The 23879-nt window shown below is 36.6% G+C and overlaps 1 protein-coding gene across 1 annotated transcript in view; it reads right to left on the reverse strand.

Annotated features, from left to right (window-relative positions):
• The window catches only part of CLIC4 (chloride intracellular channel 4), an 80739-nt gene that overhangs the window by 3868 nt on the left and 52992 nt on the right, over window positions 1–23879 (reverse strand). Inside the window, exons 3-4 of the mRNA XM_059038829.2 lie at window positions 18547–18672; window positions 10798–10904 (exon numbers count right to left, since the gene is read on the reverse strand). Coding sequence (XP_058894812.1) covers window positions 10798–10904; window positions 18547–18672 — 233 coding nt within the window. The remainder of the gene's footprint in view (window positions 1–10797; window positions 10905–18546; window positions 18673–23879) is intronic.

Below are 23879 nucleotides of genomic sequence, written 5' to 3' on the forward strand. Positions count from 1 at the left end.
GTGGAGATGAGTTCAGTATATGCTGACTTTGAGATGTCTGTAAGACATCTGAGCAGCAATGTCCACAGACAGTTGAGTTCTAGTCTGGAACAGACTAGGCTGGGGCAATATATTTTTAAGTCCTGAAAGCACAAATGAACACTGAAGCCATGGAAATGAAGGAGAAGCAGAGGGCCTAGGACAGAACCCTAGGGAACATCACTGATGGTGTTATGTGAGGCAGATAATACATTGTCATTATTCGGCATTTCATTATATGATTATAGAATAAATATGTATCCATTCTACTGTTAATGACAGTAATTAATTTGTGTTGTTTACAGTTGGGGCTTATGACTAACGGTATAACAAACCTTCTTGTGCAAATCTCTTGGTGTGCATCTATTCATATTCTTATCAAAAATGGAATTGTGGATGAGCTATCTCATACCTGTTAAAATAGTCATAATCAAAAAGACAAGAAATAACAAGTGTTGGAGAGGATGTGGAGAAAAGGGAACCCTTAGGCACCACTGATGGGAGTGTAAATTGGTGCAGCCACTGTGGAGAACAGTATGGAGGTTCTCAAAAAATTAAAAACAGAACTACCATGTAATCCAGCAATATCAATTCTGGATATTTATCCAATATGGAAACAACCTAAGTGCCCACTGACAAATGAATGGATAAAGAAAATGTGGTGTATGTATATACACACACACACACACACACATCACATGCATACAATGGAATATCATTAAGCTACAAAAAAGAATGAAATCTTACCATTTGCAACAACACAGATGAAACTTGAGGGCATTATGCTAAGTAAGTCAGTCAAACAGAGAAAGACAAATACCATACGATCTCACTTATATGTAGACTCGTAAAAGACAGACAAATAAACAAGCTCATAGATATACAGAACAGATTTGTGGTTGCCACAGGCAGGGGGTGGGCAAAATGGATGGAGTGAATATGATGTAATGTATAGCATGGCGACTACAGTTAATACTGTACTGCATATTTGAAAGTTGCTATGAGTTGTAAATCTTAAAAGTTCTCATCACAAGAAAAAAATTTGTATCTACATGTGGTGACTGATGTTAACTAGATTTATTGTGGTCATCATTTCACATAGTATACAAATATCAAACCATGTAGTACATCTGAGACTAATATAATATATGTCAATGATACCTCAATAAAAATTTTTTTTCAATTTTTTTAAATGAAGATGTAGGTTATAGGGTATGTGTATGTTCAGGTTTAGTAGAAACTGTGATCAGTTTTCCAAGTTCAGCACAGCAAGCAGCAGTGTATGGATGTTCCAGTTACTTCACATCTTCAACATTTGGTATTGTTGGTCTCTTTAATTTTAACCATTCTAGGGCATGACAAATTCAGTTTAACATATTTTCATATTTATTGACTCTTTGGATATCCTCTTTTTGTAAAGTGCTGTTTGCTCATTTTTCTCTTGGACTATCTGTTGTACTGACTTGCAGTCTTTTTATATATGCAGATGCAAATCCTTTGTGGTTATATGTATTATGCATACCTTCCCCCTTTTCACTTGCTTAACGGTGATTTTTTGATGAACGTAAGTTACTAAACCTAATGTAGTCCAATTAATTTTTTTTCTTTTATCATCAGTACTTTGTGTTCAGCTTAAGGAACCTTACCTACTCCCAAATTATGAAGCTATTCTCCATTATCTTCTAGAAGATATATTATTTACCATTCATATTTATATCTACAATCCACTTAGAACTGATTGTATATGGTGTGAGACTGGGATATTTTCTTGACTCTATATTCTGTTCCATTGTTCTATTTGCCTACCCTTCTGTTAATACCACACTGTTTTAACTATTGTACCTTTATAACAAGTCTTGATATCAGGTAGTGGAAGTTTTCAAACACATCTTTCTTCAAGATCATCTTGGCTATTCTTGGCTCCTTACATTTCCCTAATAAACTGTACAATTAGCATGTTAATTTACACACACACACACACACACACACACACGCACATGCTGTTGGACTTTTGAATAATCTATAGATTCAACACAACCCCAACTTGCAAACTGGCATCTTTACAATTTTGAGTCTCCCAATCTATGAATATCATTTATTTCTTTTAAATTTTTTTTTATTTTATGAAATTGGAAGACATTTCAATTTCTTTTGTTTTCTATGTAGAGGCCTTGCCCATTTTTATAAAATTATTCCTAAATATTTGACTTTTTTTTTTTTTTTTTTTTTTTTTTTTTTTGCGGTATGTGGGCCTCTCACTGTTGTGGCCTCTCCCGTTGCGGAGCACAGGCTCCGGACGCGCAGGCCTAGCGGCCATGGCTCACGGGCTTAGTTGCTCCGCGGCATGTGGGATCTTCCCGGACCAGGGCACGAACCCGTGTCTCCTGCATCGGCAGGCGGATTCTCAACCACTGCGCCACCAGGGAAGCCCTGACATTTTTTATTATATATTTTTTATCACATTTTCTATCGTTTCTTGCTAAAATGCATAAATACAATTGATTTTTATAATAGCCTCATATGCAACCACCCTGCTAATTCACTTTTTTTTATTCTTATGGTTTATCAGTAGATTATTTTAGATTTTCTACATGTACAATTATATTAAGAATAACAACAAATTTTTCGCTTCTTTTGTAAGTCTCATACCTTTCATTAGTTTTTCTTGCCTATTATACTGGCCAAGACCTCCAGTACAATGCTAAATAGAAGTGGTGACAGTAAGCATCCTTCTTCAGTTCTCAATTTCAAGAGGAAATCTTTCACTACTCCCCTATTATGATGCTTGCTGTAACTTTTCTGTAGATTCTCTGTCAGATTAAGGAAATTCCTTGCTATATCTTTTTCGTAAATTTTTAGAAAATAAACATCTTAATCATAAGTATTAAATTTTATCAAGCACTTTTTCTGCCTCAATTGAAATGATCACATAATTTTTCTTTTATTCTATTGTGATAATTCAAATAGATTTTTGAATGTCCAAACAATCTTCCATTCCTGAATTAAACTCAACTTGGTTATGTGCATTATCTTTTTTCATATTGCTGGATTTGGCATATTTTGTTTTAGACTTTTACATCTATGTTTGAGAGAGACTGGCCTGAAAGTTACTTTCTTTTGATGTTTTTGTGTGGTTTGACCTCAAAAAGCAACTTGGAAAGTATTTCCTCTTTTCTGTTTCCTGGAAGAGTATATGCAAGACTGATGTTACATCTTTCCCAAATGCTTAGAAGAGTCCATCAGTAAAGCCATCTTTGTGAAATAGTTTTTAATTATAGATATAAGATGATTCACATCTTGAATCCGTTCTTGCAACAGTTTTCTTACACTGTACTTTCTGTAAGTTTATGCAATAGTGTTTTCAAACTTATAAACATAGGGCTTCCCTGGTGGCACAGTGGTTAAGAATCCACCTGCCAACGCAGGGGACACGGGTTCGATCCCTGGTCCGGGAAGATCCCACATGCCGCGGAGCAACTAAGCCTGTGCACCACAACTACTGAGCCCACGTGCCTAGAGCCCATGCTCTGCAACAAAAGAAGCCACCTCAATGAGAAGTCCACACACTGCAATGAAGAGTGACCCCCGCTCACCGCAACTAAAGAAAGCCCACGCGCAGCAACAAAGACCCAATGCAGCCAAATATAAAAATTAAAAAAAACAAATTTATAAACATTGTCATAATATCCTCCAAAAATCATTTAAATGCAAGATCTGTAGTAATCCCCTTTTATTCCTAATATTGGTTACTGCTGCCTTCTCTCACTTTTCTTAATTTTTCTTGTCAAGGATTTATCAATTTTCTTATTAGACTTTTCAAAGAACTAACTTTTAGCTTTCCAAATCCTGTCACATTTGTTTTCTATTTCATAAAATTCTACTCTTTTAGTATCTCATTCCTTCTACTTTCTTGATTTGCTGATCTAACTAAACCCCTGAGGTGGATACTTTAAGGTTACCAATTTTTAGCTCTTCTTTTTGCCATTCATTCATTCATTCATTTGGCTGCACCAGGTCTTTGTTGCAGCATGCAGGATCTTTAGTTGCGGCACACGGAATCTTTTAGCTGCGGCATATGGGATCTAGTTCCCTGACCAGGAATCGAACCCAAGCCCCCTACATTGGGAGCACAGAGTCTTAACCACTGGACCGCCAGGGAAGTCCCTTCTTTTTTCTAATATATGCACTTAGAGCTATAAATTTTACTCTAAACACAGCTTTAGTGGTAGCATATAAATTTAGACATGCTATATTTTCATCATGTTATTCTTCAACCTATGGTTTATTGAGAAATGCACTGCTTAATTTTCAAACATGTAGAAATTTTCTAGCTGTACTTTTGTTACTGATATGTAGCTTTTCTTTGTGGTCAGGGAAAATATTCTATATGATTTCAATTTCCATTTTTTGGAAAATTTTTCAGATTTGCTTTATGGCTCAGCTTTACAGTCAATTTTGTGTTCCATGTGCATATGAAAAACAAGGGTATATTCTGCAGTTGTGCGGCACAGTGAGATTAAATTTATATATCTATGAGATTAAATTTGTTCATTGTATTATTCAATTCTTCTGTTTTCTCACTGAGTTTTTCTTTTTGGCAGATTCTAACAGTTACTAAGGGAGTAAGTTAAAACCCCCCACCGAGATTGGGGATTAGTTTGTTTCTCTTGTAGCTCTGTCAATCTGGTTTATATATTTTGAGGGTAGTTATTTGGTTACACAAATTTAGAATTATTTTATTTTCCTGGTAAGTTAATCCTTTTAAATCAGTCTGAAACATGTTTCATTATCTCTTGCAATGATTCTTTCCTCAAAGTCTACTTTGTGCAATGTCAGCATAGTTTTGCCAACTTTCTTTTGGTTAGTATTTACACCATTTTACATTCAACTTTCCTGGGTCAGTCAGCCTATCTGTCTGTCTATTTATCTATTGGTGTGTATTTCAAATGTAGGAGGGAGGGAGGGAGGGAGAGAGAGAGAGAGAATTCCTTCTTGTACATAAGCAACACATTTTTAATGCAGTTAACAAACTGTTTTCTACTTGGAGTACTTGAATCATTTACATTTAACATAATGACTACAAACTTTGGTTTAGAACTGCCATCATACGTTTGTTTTCTATTTGCCCTCCTGTTCTGTGTTCTCTTCTTCTTTCTTGCCTTCTTTTGGATTAAGTTTTTTTTTAATTATTATTCATTTCCCCCTCTACTTGTGTATCATACATTCTTTTTTAATATAATTTTTGAATTTTATTTATTTTTTATACAGCAGGTTATGAGTCATCAATTTTATACACATCAGTGTATACATGTCAATTCCAATCGCCCAATTCATCACACCACCATCCCCACCCCCCCCGCGGCTTTCCCCCCTTGGTGTCCATACATTTGTTCTCTACATCTGTGTCTCAATTTCTGCCCTGCAAACCAATTCATCTGTACCATTTTTCTAGGTTCCACATATATGCGTTAATATACGTTATTTGTTTTTCTCTTTCTGACTTACTTCACTGTATGACAGTCTCCAGATCCATTCACATCTCAACAAATGACCCAATTTCGTTCCTTTTTATGGCTGAGTAATATTGCATTTTATGTATGTACCACATCTTCTGTATCCATTTGTCTGTCGATGGGCATTTAGGTTGCTTCCATGACCTGGCTATTGTAAATAGTGCTGCAATGAACATTGGGGTGCGTGTGTCTTTTTGAACTGTGGTTTTCTCTGGGTATATGCCCAGTAGTGGGATTGCTGGATCATAGTATCACACATTTTTTGCTAGACTTTGTTTCCTTGACTTACTAAAGCTTAATTATAACTTTTACCACTTCCAGGATACTGCAAGGACCTTAGAACACTCTAACTGTATTTAATTTCCCTCCTGTCTCATATGCTACTATTGTTTTGTGTATTAATTTGACTTTTTTTTTTTTGGACTGCATTGGGTCTTCATTGCTGCGCACAGACTTTCTCTAGTTGCGGCAAGTGGGGGTTACTCTTCGTTGCAGTGTGCAGGCTTCTCATTGCAGTGGTTTCTCTTGTTGTGGAGCACGGGCTCTAGGCAAGTGGGCTTCAGCAGTTGCAGCATGAGGGCCCTACACGGGCTCAGTACTTGCGGCTTGCAGGCTCTAGAGTGCAGGCTCAGTAGTTGTGGTGCATGGGCTTAGTTGCTCTGCGGCATGTGATATCTTCCCAGACCAGGGATTGAACCCATGTTCCCCTGGACTGGCAGGTAGATTCTTAACCACTGCGCCACCAGGGAAGTCCCTTTACATATATTTTAAATCCCAGAAGACACTACTGTTCTATACAGACAGTATTCATTTATATTTTATAATATATTTATACTACTCTTTGCTTTCCCTTCCTTCCTGCATCTCTGGGTGTTCATCTGAAATCATTTTCCTTCTGCCTGAAAAACTACTTTTAGTATTTTGTTTAGTGTGAGGTCTGCTGAGATGAATGTTCAGTTTTTGTTTATTTGAACTGCTGTACTCGACCAGGGAGTTAGTGATTTTTCATAGTTAAGAATGTCAGAGTAAAGGGTATATTAATGAAAACAAAGAATGCTGAATTAGTTTGATACAATTTTTATGTATCAAACTAAGGAATGGACAACAAAACAAAGAAAAACGAGGTAACAATAGTTTTAAAGACAAACCATCACAAAGGAATGTGAAATTGGTTAAGATAAAGAAACTGTCAAGATTAACCACTAGAAGGCAGTAGCAGTCCATCAGAAAGCAGCTCCTTTTTTATTTTAGCTCCTTGTCTTTTGTAATTAAAAAGTAGCAATATTCTCTAATATCCCTACTATAGTAATGCCATATCTCTAAGGAGGTATTTCAAAAGTTCTCAAAAAAATTACTAAGTACCACAGAGGCCATACAATCAGTTTTTAAACTAACTGTGAAAATCAAAATATTAACACATACTCTCTCTCTCATACACAGATGCACACAAACACACCAGGGTCAGAAGTGTGGGGAAATGAATACTTTCACATTAGTGGGAATAAAAACTATTATAGTCTTTGGAGAACAAAACCTTTTGACCTATTTGAAATCTAGCACAAGGACAGTCACTGGCAGCACAGTTTGTCATAATAAAAAACTTGAGGCAATCTAAATGTCTATCAGTAAGGAAATAGTTAACTAAAAATCCATATTATGGAATACTAAGCAGCATTTCTAAAATATGAGGTAGATCTACACTTTGATATGGAAGTACTTCTACCATATAGTACATGATAAAGATAACTCCAGAATGTATATATATATATATATATATATATATATATATATATATATATATATATATATATATATATATACATAAATACAAATTTAAGTACAACGTGTGCATAGATAAAAAGAAGGATACATACTAACTGCTGGGGAAGAGTTTATATGATGTGACTAAGAAGGGGCACTGAAATTTTGTTAATTTCTGTACTATTTTAACTTCTTCAATAAGCATGCGTTATTCTACTACTTGTATAATTTGAATGAGTAAAGCACAAGGCAAAAAGCATTAAATGTACCAAGACAGTTACTGTTGTAGAAAAACTATAATTTACAGTGAAGAAAAAAATTATGAGCACTTACATGGACAAAACTATATTTTAAAGCTACTGCTAATTTTAATAAAAGGGTAATCTTATACAAGCAATTTTTAAATGCCAGGTAACAACACATCAGTGGAAAACAGGGAGAGGTAATAAGTATTTTAACATGATCAAATACCCAACACAGTTTCATTGCTACAATGATGAACAACCATCCTCTGATTCCATACACTTTTCCAGAGAGAGAGAGAAAGAGAGAGAGGGATGGAGAGAGGGAGGCAAGTAGGGAGGGAGAATAAATCTTGAATAGAAAGGAAGTAATCAGGGCTTCCCTGGTTGCGCAGTGGTTAGGAATCCGTCTGCCAGTGCAGGGGACACAGGTTCGTGCCCCGGTCCGGGAAGATCCCACATGCCGCGGAGCAGCTGGGCCCGTGAGCCACAACTACTGAGCCTGCGCATCTGGAGCCTGTGCTCCGCAACGGGAGAGGCCGCGACAGTGAGAGGCCCACGCACGGCGATGAAGAGTGGCCCCTGCTCGCTGCAACTGGAGAAAGCCCTCACACAGAAACGAAGACCCAACACAGCCAAAAATAAATATAAAATAAATAAATAAATTTTTTTAAAAAAAATTTTTTTAAAAAGGAACTAATCAGAATCTGAAGATTCCTTGCATCCATTTAAAAATGGGAATTGGGACATTATGAAATATGCCTTGGAGGCTATAATGGCAGATTTCATCACTGCTAAATTCACTGATCTCTTAAGAATATTATAAACATCAACAGACTAATAAATTATCTATTAGTTACATTTGGGAGCTTAATAAGTTATATAAATGAATGAAATCACAGAACTGAAAAAAACTTAGGAGATCTGGGACAGGTCATAACGAACCCATCCAATAAAGGGAATTACCCATTAATTTCTCTTTTAATGCTTCAAAAAAAACAAAAACTGTTACTCCCAATCACCTCGGACATGTTACCGAAAGAATTATGTTTTATCTATCTATGTTTCCTTTTATTTATTTTATTCTTTAAATCATATTTGCTTACTTTGTACCCCAATATAAGCATTGGCCCTTCTCTTTCATTTTCACTAGCCCAATTGCTATAGCATCTAGGCATCTAATCCCTTACTTAGATCGAATTAGCTCTTAAAAGGTCTTAAAATTGTCCAAACACATTGGATTTTGTAAAACATTTAATAGGTTTTTAAAATGAATCAAAGGCTTGCATACTCTGATTTACCATGTAAAATGACAAATCCATCTTTATGTAGGTTGTTTATTGTTTGGGGGAATTAGGAGGTGGATGACTAAAGCTTATTTAAGGCATTTAATTGCACTAAACAGACAGATAAGAGACCTGCAACAAATATACATAAGGGAGACCCGTTAAGCTCCAAAGTGATTTGGAATACTGTTTTCTAAAGTCTCATGGCAGTGACAGGCCACTGTGAGGGGAAGTTGCTCGGTAACTGGAATTCTTATTTACCAATAGGTAATTTAATGTAAAAAGCCTTCTAAGTTCTGCACTTTGTAATCCATTTTGTTGTTTGTTCTTATTGGTTACAGCATTCTAAGGACAGTAAGTGTAGGTGGCTACTTAAGACAGTTAACAAATTGATAGGAAAAAATAAAATACAAAGTTATATTTAAATGAGTCACTTTCTCCCCAATTCTCTACCCCCATCCCATCCCTCAAAGCAATTGGTTTTGTTGGGTTTTTTTAAGCAAACACATTTTATTTCCCTCTCCTGCCCACCAAGTGTCAAAATAAATTCAACCACCCTCTAGTTTCCAAAAGCCACACAGAGAAATAAAAACATTATGACTTTAACTAAGAGAGTTCAAAGAACTATGCAGCAAGAGCACCTGGGTGTAAAAAGAACAGGCACCTGCAGGAAGGAGGGTAGAACAGAAAAGATACTGTCTGTGGATAGGAGGGGCTCCAGTATAACTGTTTACCGAGTATATAAAATTCTCAGACAGAAACAATAGTCAGAAAGAAAAGCCAATTACTAAGGAAAATTGCTCCCAAACTAAGGCAGCTACTGAAACACATTTAATAAGCCAGGCCTGAGCACTAAGGTTTTCCCTTTTTTCCCTTTGCTATAGAAAAAATAAAAGCCTGAATAGCCTGGAAATCTATCCACTGAAGTAACATAAGGAAATCAGCAAATGTTTCAATTTTTTAAAAGATGTTTATTCTTGCTTAACCAGCACTGATATTTTTCCCCCTTTGGTATTCTTGCTCATTTGCTGCCGTAAACTCTACCCAAAGAAACCCACCCAAGCTACCAAAGAGTCTAAAATTATGATGGATTATAGTGTCTTCAGGAGTTGGCTCTTTGGTTATTATTGTTACTTTTAATTAAACACTAATGCTCTCTCTATATAGTTTTCCCCAGGAAGAACAATGCTTAACACCCTAAAGAGAAGAAAAGGGGAAATGACTGAATGGTGTCATTAAGACAAGGTTCATTAAATGGGACCTCTTTCTAAGAGGCTTCCCTTTACTATATGTAAGTTTGGTAAATGAAATAATAAGATAGTGTCTTTTAATAAATAAAAGAAGGAAGTTGCATCTGTACTACCTAAACAATTCTCACCATGAAAATATGACTTGAAACTAAAATCTTAATTTTAGGATATGGAGAAATTTGGAAGGCTGGTGAGTCCAAATCTCTCTTAGAGCAACTCCAAAAACTGCTCTTAAGGGTAATTAGCACAAAAATCCGCCCAGGCTGACTTCAGGTTGCTGGCACGGATAATAAACAAAGATTTGGAAACACTTAAAACTGCGTTATATCCACCTATTCCAACCTCCTCAACCACCCAGGCCACTGTTCCTGAGGCCGTAGTTTTCTGTTTCCCTTCATGGTAACTTCTCAGAAGAATATTAGAACAAATTTATTCAATAAACATTTTATCACACATCTACTTTATGCTAGGCACGGTTCCACTAGCAAGAAACAGAGAAAAAAGCAATTTAAGGACTTACCCTGGTTTATCCTCAAATCTCTGATCCACTCTGAAAGCCAGTTTTTGATACTTACAGGAATGTCTGGCCTCCAAAGTACTCATTTATAATCACTGTCATAATAGGGATTTTTGGTCTTTGTTCCTGTTTTTATTTTGTTTTGGGGTATTTTTGCGGGGAGGGAGGAATGGTTCTACAGTGCTAATTCAATCATTTGGGTTTTTTTACCTTCGTTAGCCTCTGGCCTTGAATTCTTGATATATGCAGAGAATTTGGCAAAGATGTCCATTCCAGCGGTATTTGACTCTGGGTGTTTTGGTGAAAGCTTTAAGTACCTAAATGAAAAATGTAATAACGGATTATAGATCCTCCAAAGATACATTAGCATAAATTCTCTCAATCAAACCACTGTGCTAGCAGTTACTAGACATCTTTTAACAGTTATTACTCTAAGAAATGCCATCATCTGTTTTCCATGATATTTTTAAGATGTGTTTTTTCCTTAGGAAACAAAGTTCTACACAGTGTTTTTGTTCACATATTAATATTCTTGGCAACCAAAGCTCATCCACACTCCACCTCCATTTTATAAATTAGAATGCTGGTGAAACAGTCTACTTGTTCAGAGACTTGTGCCAAGCCCATGGGCGTCTTAGAAAGAGAACTCTAGAGCAGAGCTGTCCAAGAGAACGTTCTGTGATGATGGAAATATTATATATTTGAATTGTCCAAGATGGTAGCCATTAGTGACTTGTGGTTATCTGAATACGAATTTAAATTAATCATAATAAAGTTAAAATTCATTTCCTCAGACACACTAGCCACATTTCAACTGTAGAGCTTTCTCAAATAGGAATGCCAAACAGACAGATCTTTGGTATGCCACACACTGAGCCAGCCATGTATAGCAGTACCACAGAACCCTGACAGTAGGAAAAGAGTCTAAGCTGTCCAAGCTTAGGTTAAGGACAAAAACAGCAGGAAGCCGATCATTCACTTTCCTACGCTCAGGATTTTCCAAAACCTCCCATATATTAAATATTGTAAGGGTGACAATGAGTAACAGAAAAATAAGACATCAGGAATTTTGCTAACAAGTGCTCTGTTGTTGTTACAAAGTCTTTCTACTTTGAGAAAAGACATTCACGACACAACAGCTTTTTTAAAAAAACACACACAAACGTGTATTTCATATACTTACATTTTCAAACACACATACCCAATGTTTATTTCTCCCTCAAATTGGAAAATACATGTGAAAAAGCCCAGTTCTTTACTTCTCCCTTCAGTAGAGCTTGTATCAGCTCCAGGGAGTCAGGACTAGAGAAGTTCAGACTGAGCACCATTTTAGGGAAGACTGATCAGCTTAAAAGCCCTGCAAAACGGGCTGGGGGCCGGTAAGACTACGGAAAAAAATCTTACATTGAACTAGTTTATATATTTTATATATATATATATATAATATATTTATTATACTTTAAGATGCTGTCTTACTACTTTTCTTTAAATTAAAAATGAAAGTGAGGTATTTTTAGAAAAATATTTGTTCAGTTGTAAGCTGTAGTTTCAGGTTATTTTGTTGTTGTTGTTTTTGCGGTACGCGGGCCTCTCACTGCCGTGACCTCTCCCCGTTGCGGAGCACAGGCTCCGGACCCACAGGCTCAGCGGCCATGGCTCACGGAACCAGCCGCTCCGCGGCATGTGGGATCTTCCCGGACCGCGGCACGAACCCGCGTCCACTGCATCGGCAGGTGGACTCTTAACCACTGCGCCACCAGGGAAACCCCTCAGGTTAGTTTTTTTAATTTTTTATTTATTTATTTATTTTTTTGTGGTACGCGGGCCTCTCACCGTTGTGGCCTCTCCCATTGCGGAGCACAGGCTCCCGACGCGCAGGCTCAGTGGCCACGGCTCACGGGCCCAGCCGCTCGGCGGCATGTGGGATCTTCCCGGACCGGGGCACGAACCCGTGTCCCCTGCATCGGCAGGCGGATTCTCAACCACTGCGCCACCAGGGAAGCCCCTCAGGTTAGTTTTTATATTCGTATCTTTTACGTTTACCATTTTAAATTCAAGAAAAGATATATCTTCTAAATTAGACATAGTACATATATTGGGGTAAGGAGAATATAAAATATATATTGAATACCAACATGCTCAAGTTATTTTTCTGTTTAATATCTATTTTTAAGCTTAAAGAGTTCTTCATAATTAGAAATGAAATGAATTACATAACGAGTTTTTCAGTGAATGATTACAGTAAATAAATTTCACCTGTGTGTATGTATGTGTATATTATACATATGTGTATGTGTGTATATATATAATATGTATTTTTTTTCCTGCTAACTATAAAAAACTTTACCTTCTCTTTTTTTTTTTTTTCCCCCTGCCTGAGCTGAAACAGTTAATTCCAGCTTCAACATTCCTGGATTTCCCTTGACTATGAAAACAACCAGCCTCTAATTTAAATGTTTCCACCACTTATAATTACAGTACCTTCACTGACTCCAAACAAAAACTAGTGCAAGGAACAAAATATATTGAAGTGCCTCTTCAATATATCTATGACTTCCTCTAGCCAAGTTTCCAAATTTACTCTTCTTTTCCCCAACCAATATTTAGCAGTACCAACTTTTTCTAATGAAGTAAACTTCATAATTCTCATAATCACTTATAGAAAGGTAGGCTTGAATTACAGATTATTTATATATTCATTATTCATGCATATATTCATTTATTCTAATTATTAAGTATCTACTATGTGTCAGGAATTGTACTAAGTACTGGGGTTGTAATGATCAACACATAGAAGCATGCTTACTAGAGATCTGTTTTAATGAACAGGTAAAAATTAAAGACTTGCAATCAGCATATCCTTTATTCATATGGTAATAGATGCTATTACAATTCTTAAGAAAAAGTATTCTCTAAAGCAGGTTAAACATGCCCTATTCTTCTCCTCCAAGACAATTAAATTTGTACTATTAATTCAATGCATACAATACTATAGTTACAAGAGACCACTCACCTCAATCTCTCATTTTGCCTAAAAGGAAATTATATTCCAGAAAGCTTACATACTTGGCCCCCAAATCACTGGACTAGTTAAAAGTATTGTCAAACTGAAACTCACATCTCCTGTCCCCAGGTCCAGTGTTGTTTTGTTTTTGTTTTATTAAAGATCAAGTTCTAAAAGATAAATCAAATGCTAAACTGGTAGGTCCAAAATCAGCTGTCAACTTTTTTTTGCATTCCTCCCAAACACTGGATTTTAATAATTCATTATTAGTAGTTTTAGCAAACTGCTTGATAAAGCAATACTTTTCAATTATTATGAGCATTCACTTAAACATTTAACAAAAGGAAGGCAAATAATTAATAAAAGGCTATGTGTCAACAACAGAATAGACACGTGCATCCAGGGTATTTAGACTTTCAGATCAGTCCTTTATCACATCCTGTATTACACAACTGACTATTATTAATGGTAGACTAGCTAAGAATACTTCCATCCTTTAAGAAAGATCTCAAACATTTTCTCCTTTCTTGTGTTAATGTAAGAATAAAGTGTGGTTATACAGTCTATTAAATTATCCCTGTAAACTCAAGTTTCGTTGTACTTCTCTTTAAAAAAAGGCTTAACAACAGTTTATAGAACTCTTCTCCAAAATTATCTAGCTTCCTCTATCCTTCTATCCTTTTATCAGTAAGTTAGCCAAGTATACAAGCCTGCTTCAGTTAAAAACCCAAATTTCAAAGTTTTTTTGAAAGCTTTTTTTGGACAAAGTAGTTCCTTCTTTCAAGCAAGGGGAACTGAAAAAAATATCCCCAGAAGAGAAGAAAGATAGTTTCTTCTTTAAAACCTATAGTTACCTAGACCAGCACACCTTGATTTTATCTTTTCATTAGTCTCTAAATTCTAAACAACTCTAGAACCGACAGTTGCCTGTATTTGTCATGATTAAATCAGAAATGCTCACATAAAAACCCCTCTGTTCTCAGTATCATCAAATGCCAAAAACGTGTTCTTAGAAATGCTAGATTCTAGTCCACCAGCTTGTACAACTCTTCTGCCTTTTGTCCTCATCCTATCTGGAAACAAGAAGGCTTACAATCAGTGTGAGTAGGATCACCTAAGGACCTGAAGACCTCCTTATCCTACAGAGAAAAGGCAGACAGCCCCTGGCTGCCCTAGAACAGAAGAAAGGAAGAATGTATGTGGTGGTCCCAGAAACACTTCCTCCTCTCATCCTCTACAAGCAATTCTGCATGACAGAGAATATGCTGTTTGATCCGCATTTCACATTATGTGTTACAGAGCCCACTAAAGGGCAAGGTACTCCCAATCCAAACATGCTGTTCCAATGCATATAAATAAAAACTCATCAGAAGTTAAACCTCACCTACTTTTTAAAAAGGATTCATTAAATTAAGTTTGAAAACCACCTTCAGTCCCACTTGGTCATCACAGTAAAACAAACTACCTTTGCTTTCTATCTTACCCTTCCTCTAAACTTGAGCTAGCCTTCAATTTTGTACTCACTAAAGCACAATTCCAATTAAAGACTCACATTTTACCTTTTATAAAAGTCAAACATAGGTTTTTGTTTTTACTTGGCTTTGAAAGTAAGTATGCCAGCTCTGCTACCATGAACTGTGAAATCTTGGACAAATTATTTGGACTACTCATCTTCAGTTTTTTCATAAAGTCTTTGAGAGGATTAATTGAGATAATCCATAAAATAATCCACAATGTACAGTGCATGGTACATAATTAGCACTTGAATGTTAGTTAATAATAGCAGAGAAATTAGTAACATCAAAAATACTCCCTTCTATACAAAGTAAAATTTTAAACTTTATTTAGAAACTCTCTTCAGAATATAAACTTCAACATAAAAACAAGGAAGGGCTTCCCTGGTGGCACAATGGTTGAGAGTCCGCCTGCTGATGCTGGGGACACCGGTTCGTGCCCCGGTCCGGGATGATCCCACATGCCGTGGAGTGGCTGGGCCCGTGAGCCATGGCCGCTGAGCCTGCGCGTCCGGAGCCTGTGCTCCACAATGGGAGAGGCCACAACAGTGAGAGGCCCGCGTAACGCAAAATAAATTAATTAATTAATTTAACTTAATTTAATTAAAAAAACAAGGAAAATTAACCATAGAGAGAATTTAGTGGATTATGAACCCTTTATAACAGAAAGATCTCCAAGTTTTAAATTAAATTATTTAAACTGAAAGAAAAGATCATTTCTGGTTAGAATATCTCTATGAATATGCCCAAATGAAATGAAGCTAAATTTTCTTATATGAAAAGCAAAATGAGGGAATTCCCTGGCGGCCCAGTGGTTAGGACTCTGCGCTCTCAATGCCAAGGGCCCGGGTTCAGTCCCTGGTTGGGAAACTAAGATCCCACAAGCCACATGGCACAGCCAAAAAAAAGAAAACAAAAAAAGCAATGTGAAAATGTTTATTTTCAAGGTCCAATTCAAAAAGCTATGGTGTCTTACAGAGTACTGGATGCCAAGAAAATTGAATATTTTCATATTAGCTCTACTATTTCTGTTAATATTTATTCCCTTTGAGAAAAATAAGAAAGAATAATGAAAATTATTTTTGTTGCTGTTATTGCTGCTATTGTTGAAGAAGGCTAGAAGAGAATATGAGAAAATGCCCATTTTACTGAAATGGTATATAATGTTATCAGCATATCAGCAGTTCAAAAACGTAAATATCCTTGGAAGGATTTACACAACAAGCATTTTAGACAATGCTTTGAAACAACATACAGCTTCCTTCACAGAGAATGAATGTCATTCAAACTGTTTCTCTATTTATAATTTAATGTTGCTACAATGATCTACAGTTATGAGAGGAAGATCACTTCCATTAGTGTCTGAGGATAAGATGGCAAATATGGAGCTTTTCTCAGAGCTGACAGACTTTAAGAATAAAAAGGGTAAAATATACATACCTACATAAAAAGAGTAAAAGAGATCCAGTAGGTTCTATGATGCAAAACAATATCTGAAAAGTTATTTCTACTAAGCTGAATGCATGTTCATAACAGTTCCTTACTTATGTGTATACAGCTTCAATTATATTTTTACAAGGATCCCAGTTTCGATTTATCAGTATTCTAACTATATACATGGCCTGGAGGAAAAGACAAATATAATTTTATTAATGTTGGTCTAGAGAAACTTTACTAGGGATGGAAGGAAGTTTAGGACTCCTGGACAATAGAGATAAAAAAAGTTTTGAGGTTTACATATGGCTTAGTCACTTCACTGTACAGCAGTAACTAGCACAACATTGTGAAGCAACTATACCCAAAAAAATAAAAATTTTTTTTAAAACGTTTGAGCATCTTAGAAAGACAGGAAGGAAGGCAGAGAATAAGCTTTAGAATACACGATTAAGAAAGTGAATTTTAAGCTTAGTATAAGATTGCTAAATAGAGGGCAATTCTGTTTACAATTGAAGATGGGCTAGCTGTAGACAGAGGTGTCATTATTCATATGTCTCCTGGCAGCCTTCCTGCCTACCATCCCCAACTCTGCATGCTATGCTCCAGCCACAGATTTAGGTTCCCCAAAGAAACACTATTTATTCAAAATTATTTTTCTGCTTGGAACGTCTGTCATCCCTTCATTCACCTGCTAAAGGCCACACTTTTTTTTTTTTTTTTTTTTCCAATTAAAGCTCAGTTCAGGCTTCCCCGGTGGTGCAGTGGTTGAGAGTCTGCCTACTGATGCAGGGGACGCGGGTTCGTGCCCCGGTCCGGGAGGATACCATGTGCCGCGGGGCAGCTGGGCCCGTGAGCCGTGGCCACTGGGCCTGCGCGTCCGGAGCCTGTGGTCCACGGAGGGAGAGGCCACAGCAGTGAGAGGCCCATGTACCGCAAAAAATAAAAAAAATTTTTAAAAAAAAGCTCAGTTCAAGTGTTATCTCTTTCTATAAAGCCTTTTCTGATTCTACTCACTCTCCCACAGCACCACTATCTCTTCATACATATTTGACTGCACTTCTTGAGAGCAGGAACTATCTTATTAACTATTATATCCATAGGGCTTTGTTGCCCAGTAACCATTTGCAGTATAAACTAATGAATGAAGGAATGAATACTGATTAACTATTATTTTAGAACTCTCTGACCTATAAATCCCAATTCAGGGAAATTTATCTGTATATATGGAGGGTGAAAGACAACTAACAAGAAAAGGTTTGGGCCAGAAGAAACATTCCAGTTTTCAGGATAATGAAACTGGAAAAGCCTAAAAGAAACCAATGATGCTTTGAACCTATGCCAAGATTACATTATGATGAAAATGTGCAATTTAGGTAACTGTCATTACAGTACATCTATTCCTCAACTACACCTCACAATATAGTAAATAGTTGAGTATTTTAAAATCATTAACCATGTGGGCTAATATGCAAGACTGGGGGATCCAGAATACCTCAAAGAAATACATAAATAAAAATGGAATCCCAGGGACACAATCTAAAAAGTTAATTCCCTTGGGTGGTAGCTTCAGAAAGTTACCTTTAAAATGGCCTGATAAGAAATCTCCCAGTAACCTGTACCACACTCCTGCTTAGATATTCTGGCTGGGTTCAGTTTGAACCTGTCTTTCCCCATCTTTTCTTCTCCCTAAACTTCTCTCTCATTTGGGGACCTCAAATAACCAGTCTTTCCTGACCTATCTCATGTGTCCCAAACCTACTTTCACCAGGTACTCTATAGCTTAATCAGATTCCTACCTTTCTTAGTGTGGCTTACTGGCCTAGCTAGCAGCCAATTCTGACATTTGTGTAGCATTATAATGTATGAAGAGAAGTGCTAGGCATTCCAACTTAATGCTGTTACAATTTAACTCAAGTACAATCAGGAGAAATGTCTCTAACAGCCAGATAAGACAAACTTTAAAGAGATGGCAATATTTCCATGCATATTTTCTTCAGTACTCACTTGGGGGGGCATAAGACTTCTTCAAGAAATTCTTCAATCTTATTTACATCCGTTTTGACCTCATTGTTGAAAGTTATAAATGGTGGGTGGGTCCCCGGAGCCAAGTTCTGCAGGTCTGCAGGCTTCCTGTTAGGCAAAATAGTGGTCAAAATCAGGTCATTTTATACTCTAACTGAGAAGCAACAATACTTTACATTCTCAGAGTGATTCTAAATTTTAAAATATATAAAAATGAATAAGAAATAGTATTTTATCCACTAAGTATAACAGCCACAATAGTACTTTAGTAAGAAGCAAACATCCACAAAGCACGTAATTTAGGATAAAAAAATTAAAAGTCTTTGATTTTAACCAAAGACAAAGTTCTTCATTCTCATTCCAAATGTAACTGAGATACTTATTAGAAATGGAGGTAGAATGAGGGGAAGACGACTTGGGAAAGTCAGTCTCTAGTCTCAACTCTGGCACCAACTCACCGTGTAAAGATGGGCAAACTATAACTTCTCTACTTCTCTAGGCCTTCCTTTTCTTTTCTTTTTTTTTTAATAAAGAAGAAGAGCAGCTGATTCCTACAGTCCTTTTCCATAAGATTTCAAATTCAAATGCTACTTCTCCATTTTCCTATAAGTCCAGACTTAACAATGAAAAAGATTATGAGGTTTGACTATCTAATATCAAAATTACTTCAATATATAAAAAATAGCATAAACAAAGGTAAGAAGCAACATAGAATGGAAAACAACAGTACAGTAAATAAGAAGGATTCTGTCCAAATTCATCAAAAATTCAAGTAGGTATGGGTGAAAATAAATTGATAAGCAATAGATAAGTGAACACATGGAAAAATGTCCAAGAACCCAATCATCAAAGAAATTCAAAATTAAATAATGAAGACATTTTCCTACTATGAATTAGGAGAAACTGAAAATACACAGAACACTGATAAAAATGGTGAAACTGGTATGCTACCCTATTAAAAAGCAAAATGGCTCACCTAAGGCTACCAATGAATCCTAGAGTCAATAACATGACAGATATGGTGTGCATCCTAATGATAAAATATGAGGCATACATCACCACCTATGAAATATTCTTACCAAATAAGTCAAACCTGATGCTAAAATTAAGTCTCCTTGGATAGCAGTCTCTAAAATTGTGATCTAGGGGACACTTTCATCAGATGGTCCATGAGGTCAAAAGCATTCGCATAATACTGACATCATTTACCTTTTTCACTCTCATCCTCTCATGCCTGTATAGTGGAGTTTTCCATAGGCTACTTCGTGTGTGTCATCACAAGGTAATATATACAGAAGCAGATATGAGAATCTGTATTCTGTTAAGGCAGACATTGGATAGGTACAAAAATATAAAACAATGCCACTCTTCTCACTAATTTTGTTTTGGAAAATACAGATATTTTTAATTCTTAAAAAATTTCGTGATAACAATGAGTTCATGATTGTTTTACTTAAATGAATTAGTAAATATTTTAAATTTCTCAGTTTTAATTTCTAATATAGTAAAATCAATAATAACTGAAAGCTCTTTGAGGTCCTCAATAATTTAAGAGTATAAAGGGGTCCTGGGACCAAAAAGTTCATTTACAGGAAACACAAGGAGTTACAGAACAAAGTTAAATGATACCACAAGGAAGCAATCAGCCAAATCCAGAATCTGGGGCAATCTACAATTCAACTAATTAGATTTCTACCAGTCAATGGCATGAGGACAAAAAGCCACAAATGGGAGTTTGAAGGGATTGTTGTGGATTAAGAAAAATTTAAGAGATATAACAACCAAATATGAGTAGAATTTGTTTGAATCCTAATTTGAACAAACCAGCCAAAGATAAGATATTTTGGAGACAACTGGGGAAACTGGATTGTATACTGGGAACTAGATGTTATAATGGCATTGTGGTTAGTTAAGGACCTGTCATTATTGTTTGGAGATGTACACTGAAAGAGTAGAGGGGAAATGACAGGATTCCTGGGATGTGCTTTAAAATATTTCAGAGAAAAAAAAATAGAAAAGAAAGAAAAAGAAGCAAAAAGGGGACAAAGCAACTGGGAGCAAAATCTTAACAGAATTGAAGTTATGGGGAAGTTTATTCTTTCTGTGTATATGTTTGAATACTTTCATAATTAAAAAGATGAACTTAAAAAACTTAAACTTAAAAAAATATTATAATATAATATATTGCTTCAAAGAACTTTTCCCCCTACTATAGACCTTCCTTCCTTCCATCCTTACCACAAATGCATGGAATTTGAATAAATAAAGGATATCTTTAAGTGTATCATGAAGGTGAAATACTTTGTCATTAAAAAGAATTTTTAAAATAGAGTGTACCCTAAAATCTATACTCAGCCCAGTTTTTCAATTATGGTCTTATTCATATCAATTCTCTCTCTTTCTCCCTTTCCTTCCCTCCCATTGCCCTGCACACATCCCCTTGTCTCTCTCTCAATTTAGGTCTGGAAAGTGCCTCATTATTACATTCCAATCAAATATATAAACACTTATTAATTATCCAATTAGTCCAAACGTTCTAACTCAGAGCCTCCCTCTACTCAAGTTCTAGAGCCTATCTCCTTCCCAAGCCAAAGAAAAATAAGACTATCTATCAACTGCTACAAAAACCTAAGCTCCAAAAGAGAACTTTTTAAAGTCAAAATCTGATTTGATTTTCAACTCTCGATTCTTTTACTGAGCATTCCTTGGTTGGACATGGTACAGTTGAGCACAAAATGACTGGAATACATGAAACTTGAGTAAATCTTCCAGATGCACATTTATTTAAATAGTGAGGTATGCCTATAAGGTTTCAGTAACTTTTATAAGTACTCAGCTCCAAGTCAGAACTAATCCTGTTCTGTTTTTCATTTCACTGTTTTTCTCTCCCTGCCTCTGGCCATACCATGCGGCTTGCAGGATCTCAGTTCCCTGACCAGGGACTGAACCTGGGCCCACGGCAAGGGAAGTACGCAGGTCTAACCACTGGACTGCCAGGGAATTCCACATTTCACTGGTTTCTTTGTTATTCCTTCTTACTCATCATCTTAACCACCTGTTCTTTGATCACTAAAGGGTCCAGCATGTCCAAGACCACAGTCATCTCTAATCTTCAAGTCACCCACTCATGTTCTCAGTCAGACTCACATTTGTTCCCACTTATAATTTACTTCCTACTCAACTCAGGAAGACCTTGTACATAATCAAGAGTCTAGAAATCCTAACAGTTTAGGGTTTATATGTTTATTTTCAAATCCTAACACTTTAACGTTTAAAAAGGTAGCACAAAGGTAAGCAAGAACAACAGTATCTCACCACAGCAAGTAGGGCTAATAAAACTGTATAATGTACACAAGAGAAAGAATACACACGTTTCCCATCAATGCCAGTGACAAATAAGAATATTCTTTAATCTCATCATACACAAACTGTGATCACCTGGAAGACACTTTTCTCATTCCAAAGTTATAAAACATATCCACCAACATTTTTATGACTAACAAACAGTCCATTAATGCCTAAATATACGGTAATAATTTTTTCATGAACAGGGTGGATTTAGGTAAGGGAGAAGAAAGAAATCAATGCTTTAAAATAACCCATAAGGGAGGGCGGCAAAATAAATAGCAGCTATTACTTCTACAATAAATTATGACAGCTTTCAAGATCTCAAAACAAAAATATTTATTAGAGGAGGGATAAAGTTAGCATGGTAGAGAAGAAAGAACCAAAGACCGAATAAAAAGGACCTGGTTAAAGTCCCAAATTGAACAGTTCTGCCATTCACCAGCTATGTTACTAAGTAAATCACAACCTCTTTGGGTCTAGATTTCCTCATTTGTACTATGGATATATGACTGGCTCTGCCTGTAAAGATCAAATCAAATAATGGGTGTGACAGTGAACTAAACTTTATACAAGTGATGAAACTGGCGGTTTTAAACTCTATTTGAGTCTGATGGTTCAAAACTGGTTATCTAGCATTAACTGGTAATAAGAAATCTGATTAATATAGAGGTGTGTAAGTAAAGTGAAACCAGGTATATGTTTACCAGTTTTCCTTAATATTAATGACTAGCGAATAGTCCTTGTTTCTGCTAAAAGGATTTTTTTTAAAGATGATAAAACTATTCCAGGATTAACTGTTGAGATAAAGCACAATCATGTTAGGTCCTTACTCCAAGTGAAAGTAAATTTGGGAAGAAACTTTAATGCCCCTAACAGATCAGTAGACCTCAAATAAATGGACAAGTTGTATGCATTGAAGTGACTCACTTAGAAGTTGTTATCAAGTCAGCAACCAGATAGAATCTAAGATTCTTCAACTTCAAGTCCTCACTGGCACTCTAAGGTCTCAGGTGTTTCATCTGACCCACAAAGGCTCATTTTTACAGACGCTTCACAGAAACTTAACATTTCAAGAACTGCAGTGTGAGAAAAATGAAACTGAATAAGCAATGGCTAAAATTTTCAGGGCATCTTTGTTTTTTTTCATAAAAGGTCTTCAATAAATATTCAAGAATTCATTCAAATTCATTTAAGTGTTTCCTTAAGTGATATCTAGGAAAAGCAAAATGCATAGAATTCATGCCTTGAGATGAGAGCATGAATATTCTCCAATATTTTGGGGGCTTTTTATTTTCACCATTACTTACCAGACTTTGTTTCTAGATGAAGAAAAGGAAATATATAAAGAGAAAAAACTAGGGGGGACCTTCAAGATGGCAGAGGAGTGAGACGTGGAGATCATCTTCCTCCCCACAAATACATCAAAAATACTTCTACAAGTGGAACAACTCCTAAAGAACACCTACTGAACGCTGGCAGAAGACTTCAGACTTCCCAAAAGGCAAGAAAATACCCACATACTTGGGTAGGGAAAAAAGAAAAAACAGAGACAAAAGACTAGGGATGGGACCTGCACCTCTGGGACGGAGCTGTGAAGGCGGAAAACTCTCCACACACTAGGAAGCCCCTTCACTGGTGGAAACAAGGGGTAGGCGGGGGGGAAGCTTTGAAGCCACGGAGGAGAGCACAGCAACAGGGGTGCAGAGGGCAAAGCGGAGAGATTCCCGCACAGAGGATCGGTGCCAACCAGCTCTCACCAGCCTGAGAGGCTTGTCTGCTCACCCGCCGGGGCGGGTGGGGTCTGGGAGCTGAGGCTTGGGCTTCGTAGGTCGGATCCCAGGGAGAGGACTGGGGTTGGCTGCGTGAGCACAGCCTGAAGGGGGCTAGTATGCCACAGCTAGCCAGGAGGGAATCCGGGAAAAAGTCTGGACCTGCGAAGAGGCAAGAGACCACTGTTTCGGGGTGCA

The sequence above is a fragment of the Kogia breviceps genome, chromosome 1, assembly GCF_026419965.1.
Source record: "Kogia breviceps isolate mKogBre1 chromosome 1, mKogBre1 haplotype 1, whole genome shotgun sequence".
In the NCBI taxonomy this organism is placed as follows: Eukaryota; Metazoa; Chordata; class Mammalia; order Artiodactyla; family Physeteridae; genus Kogia; species Kogia breviceps.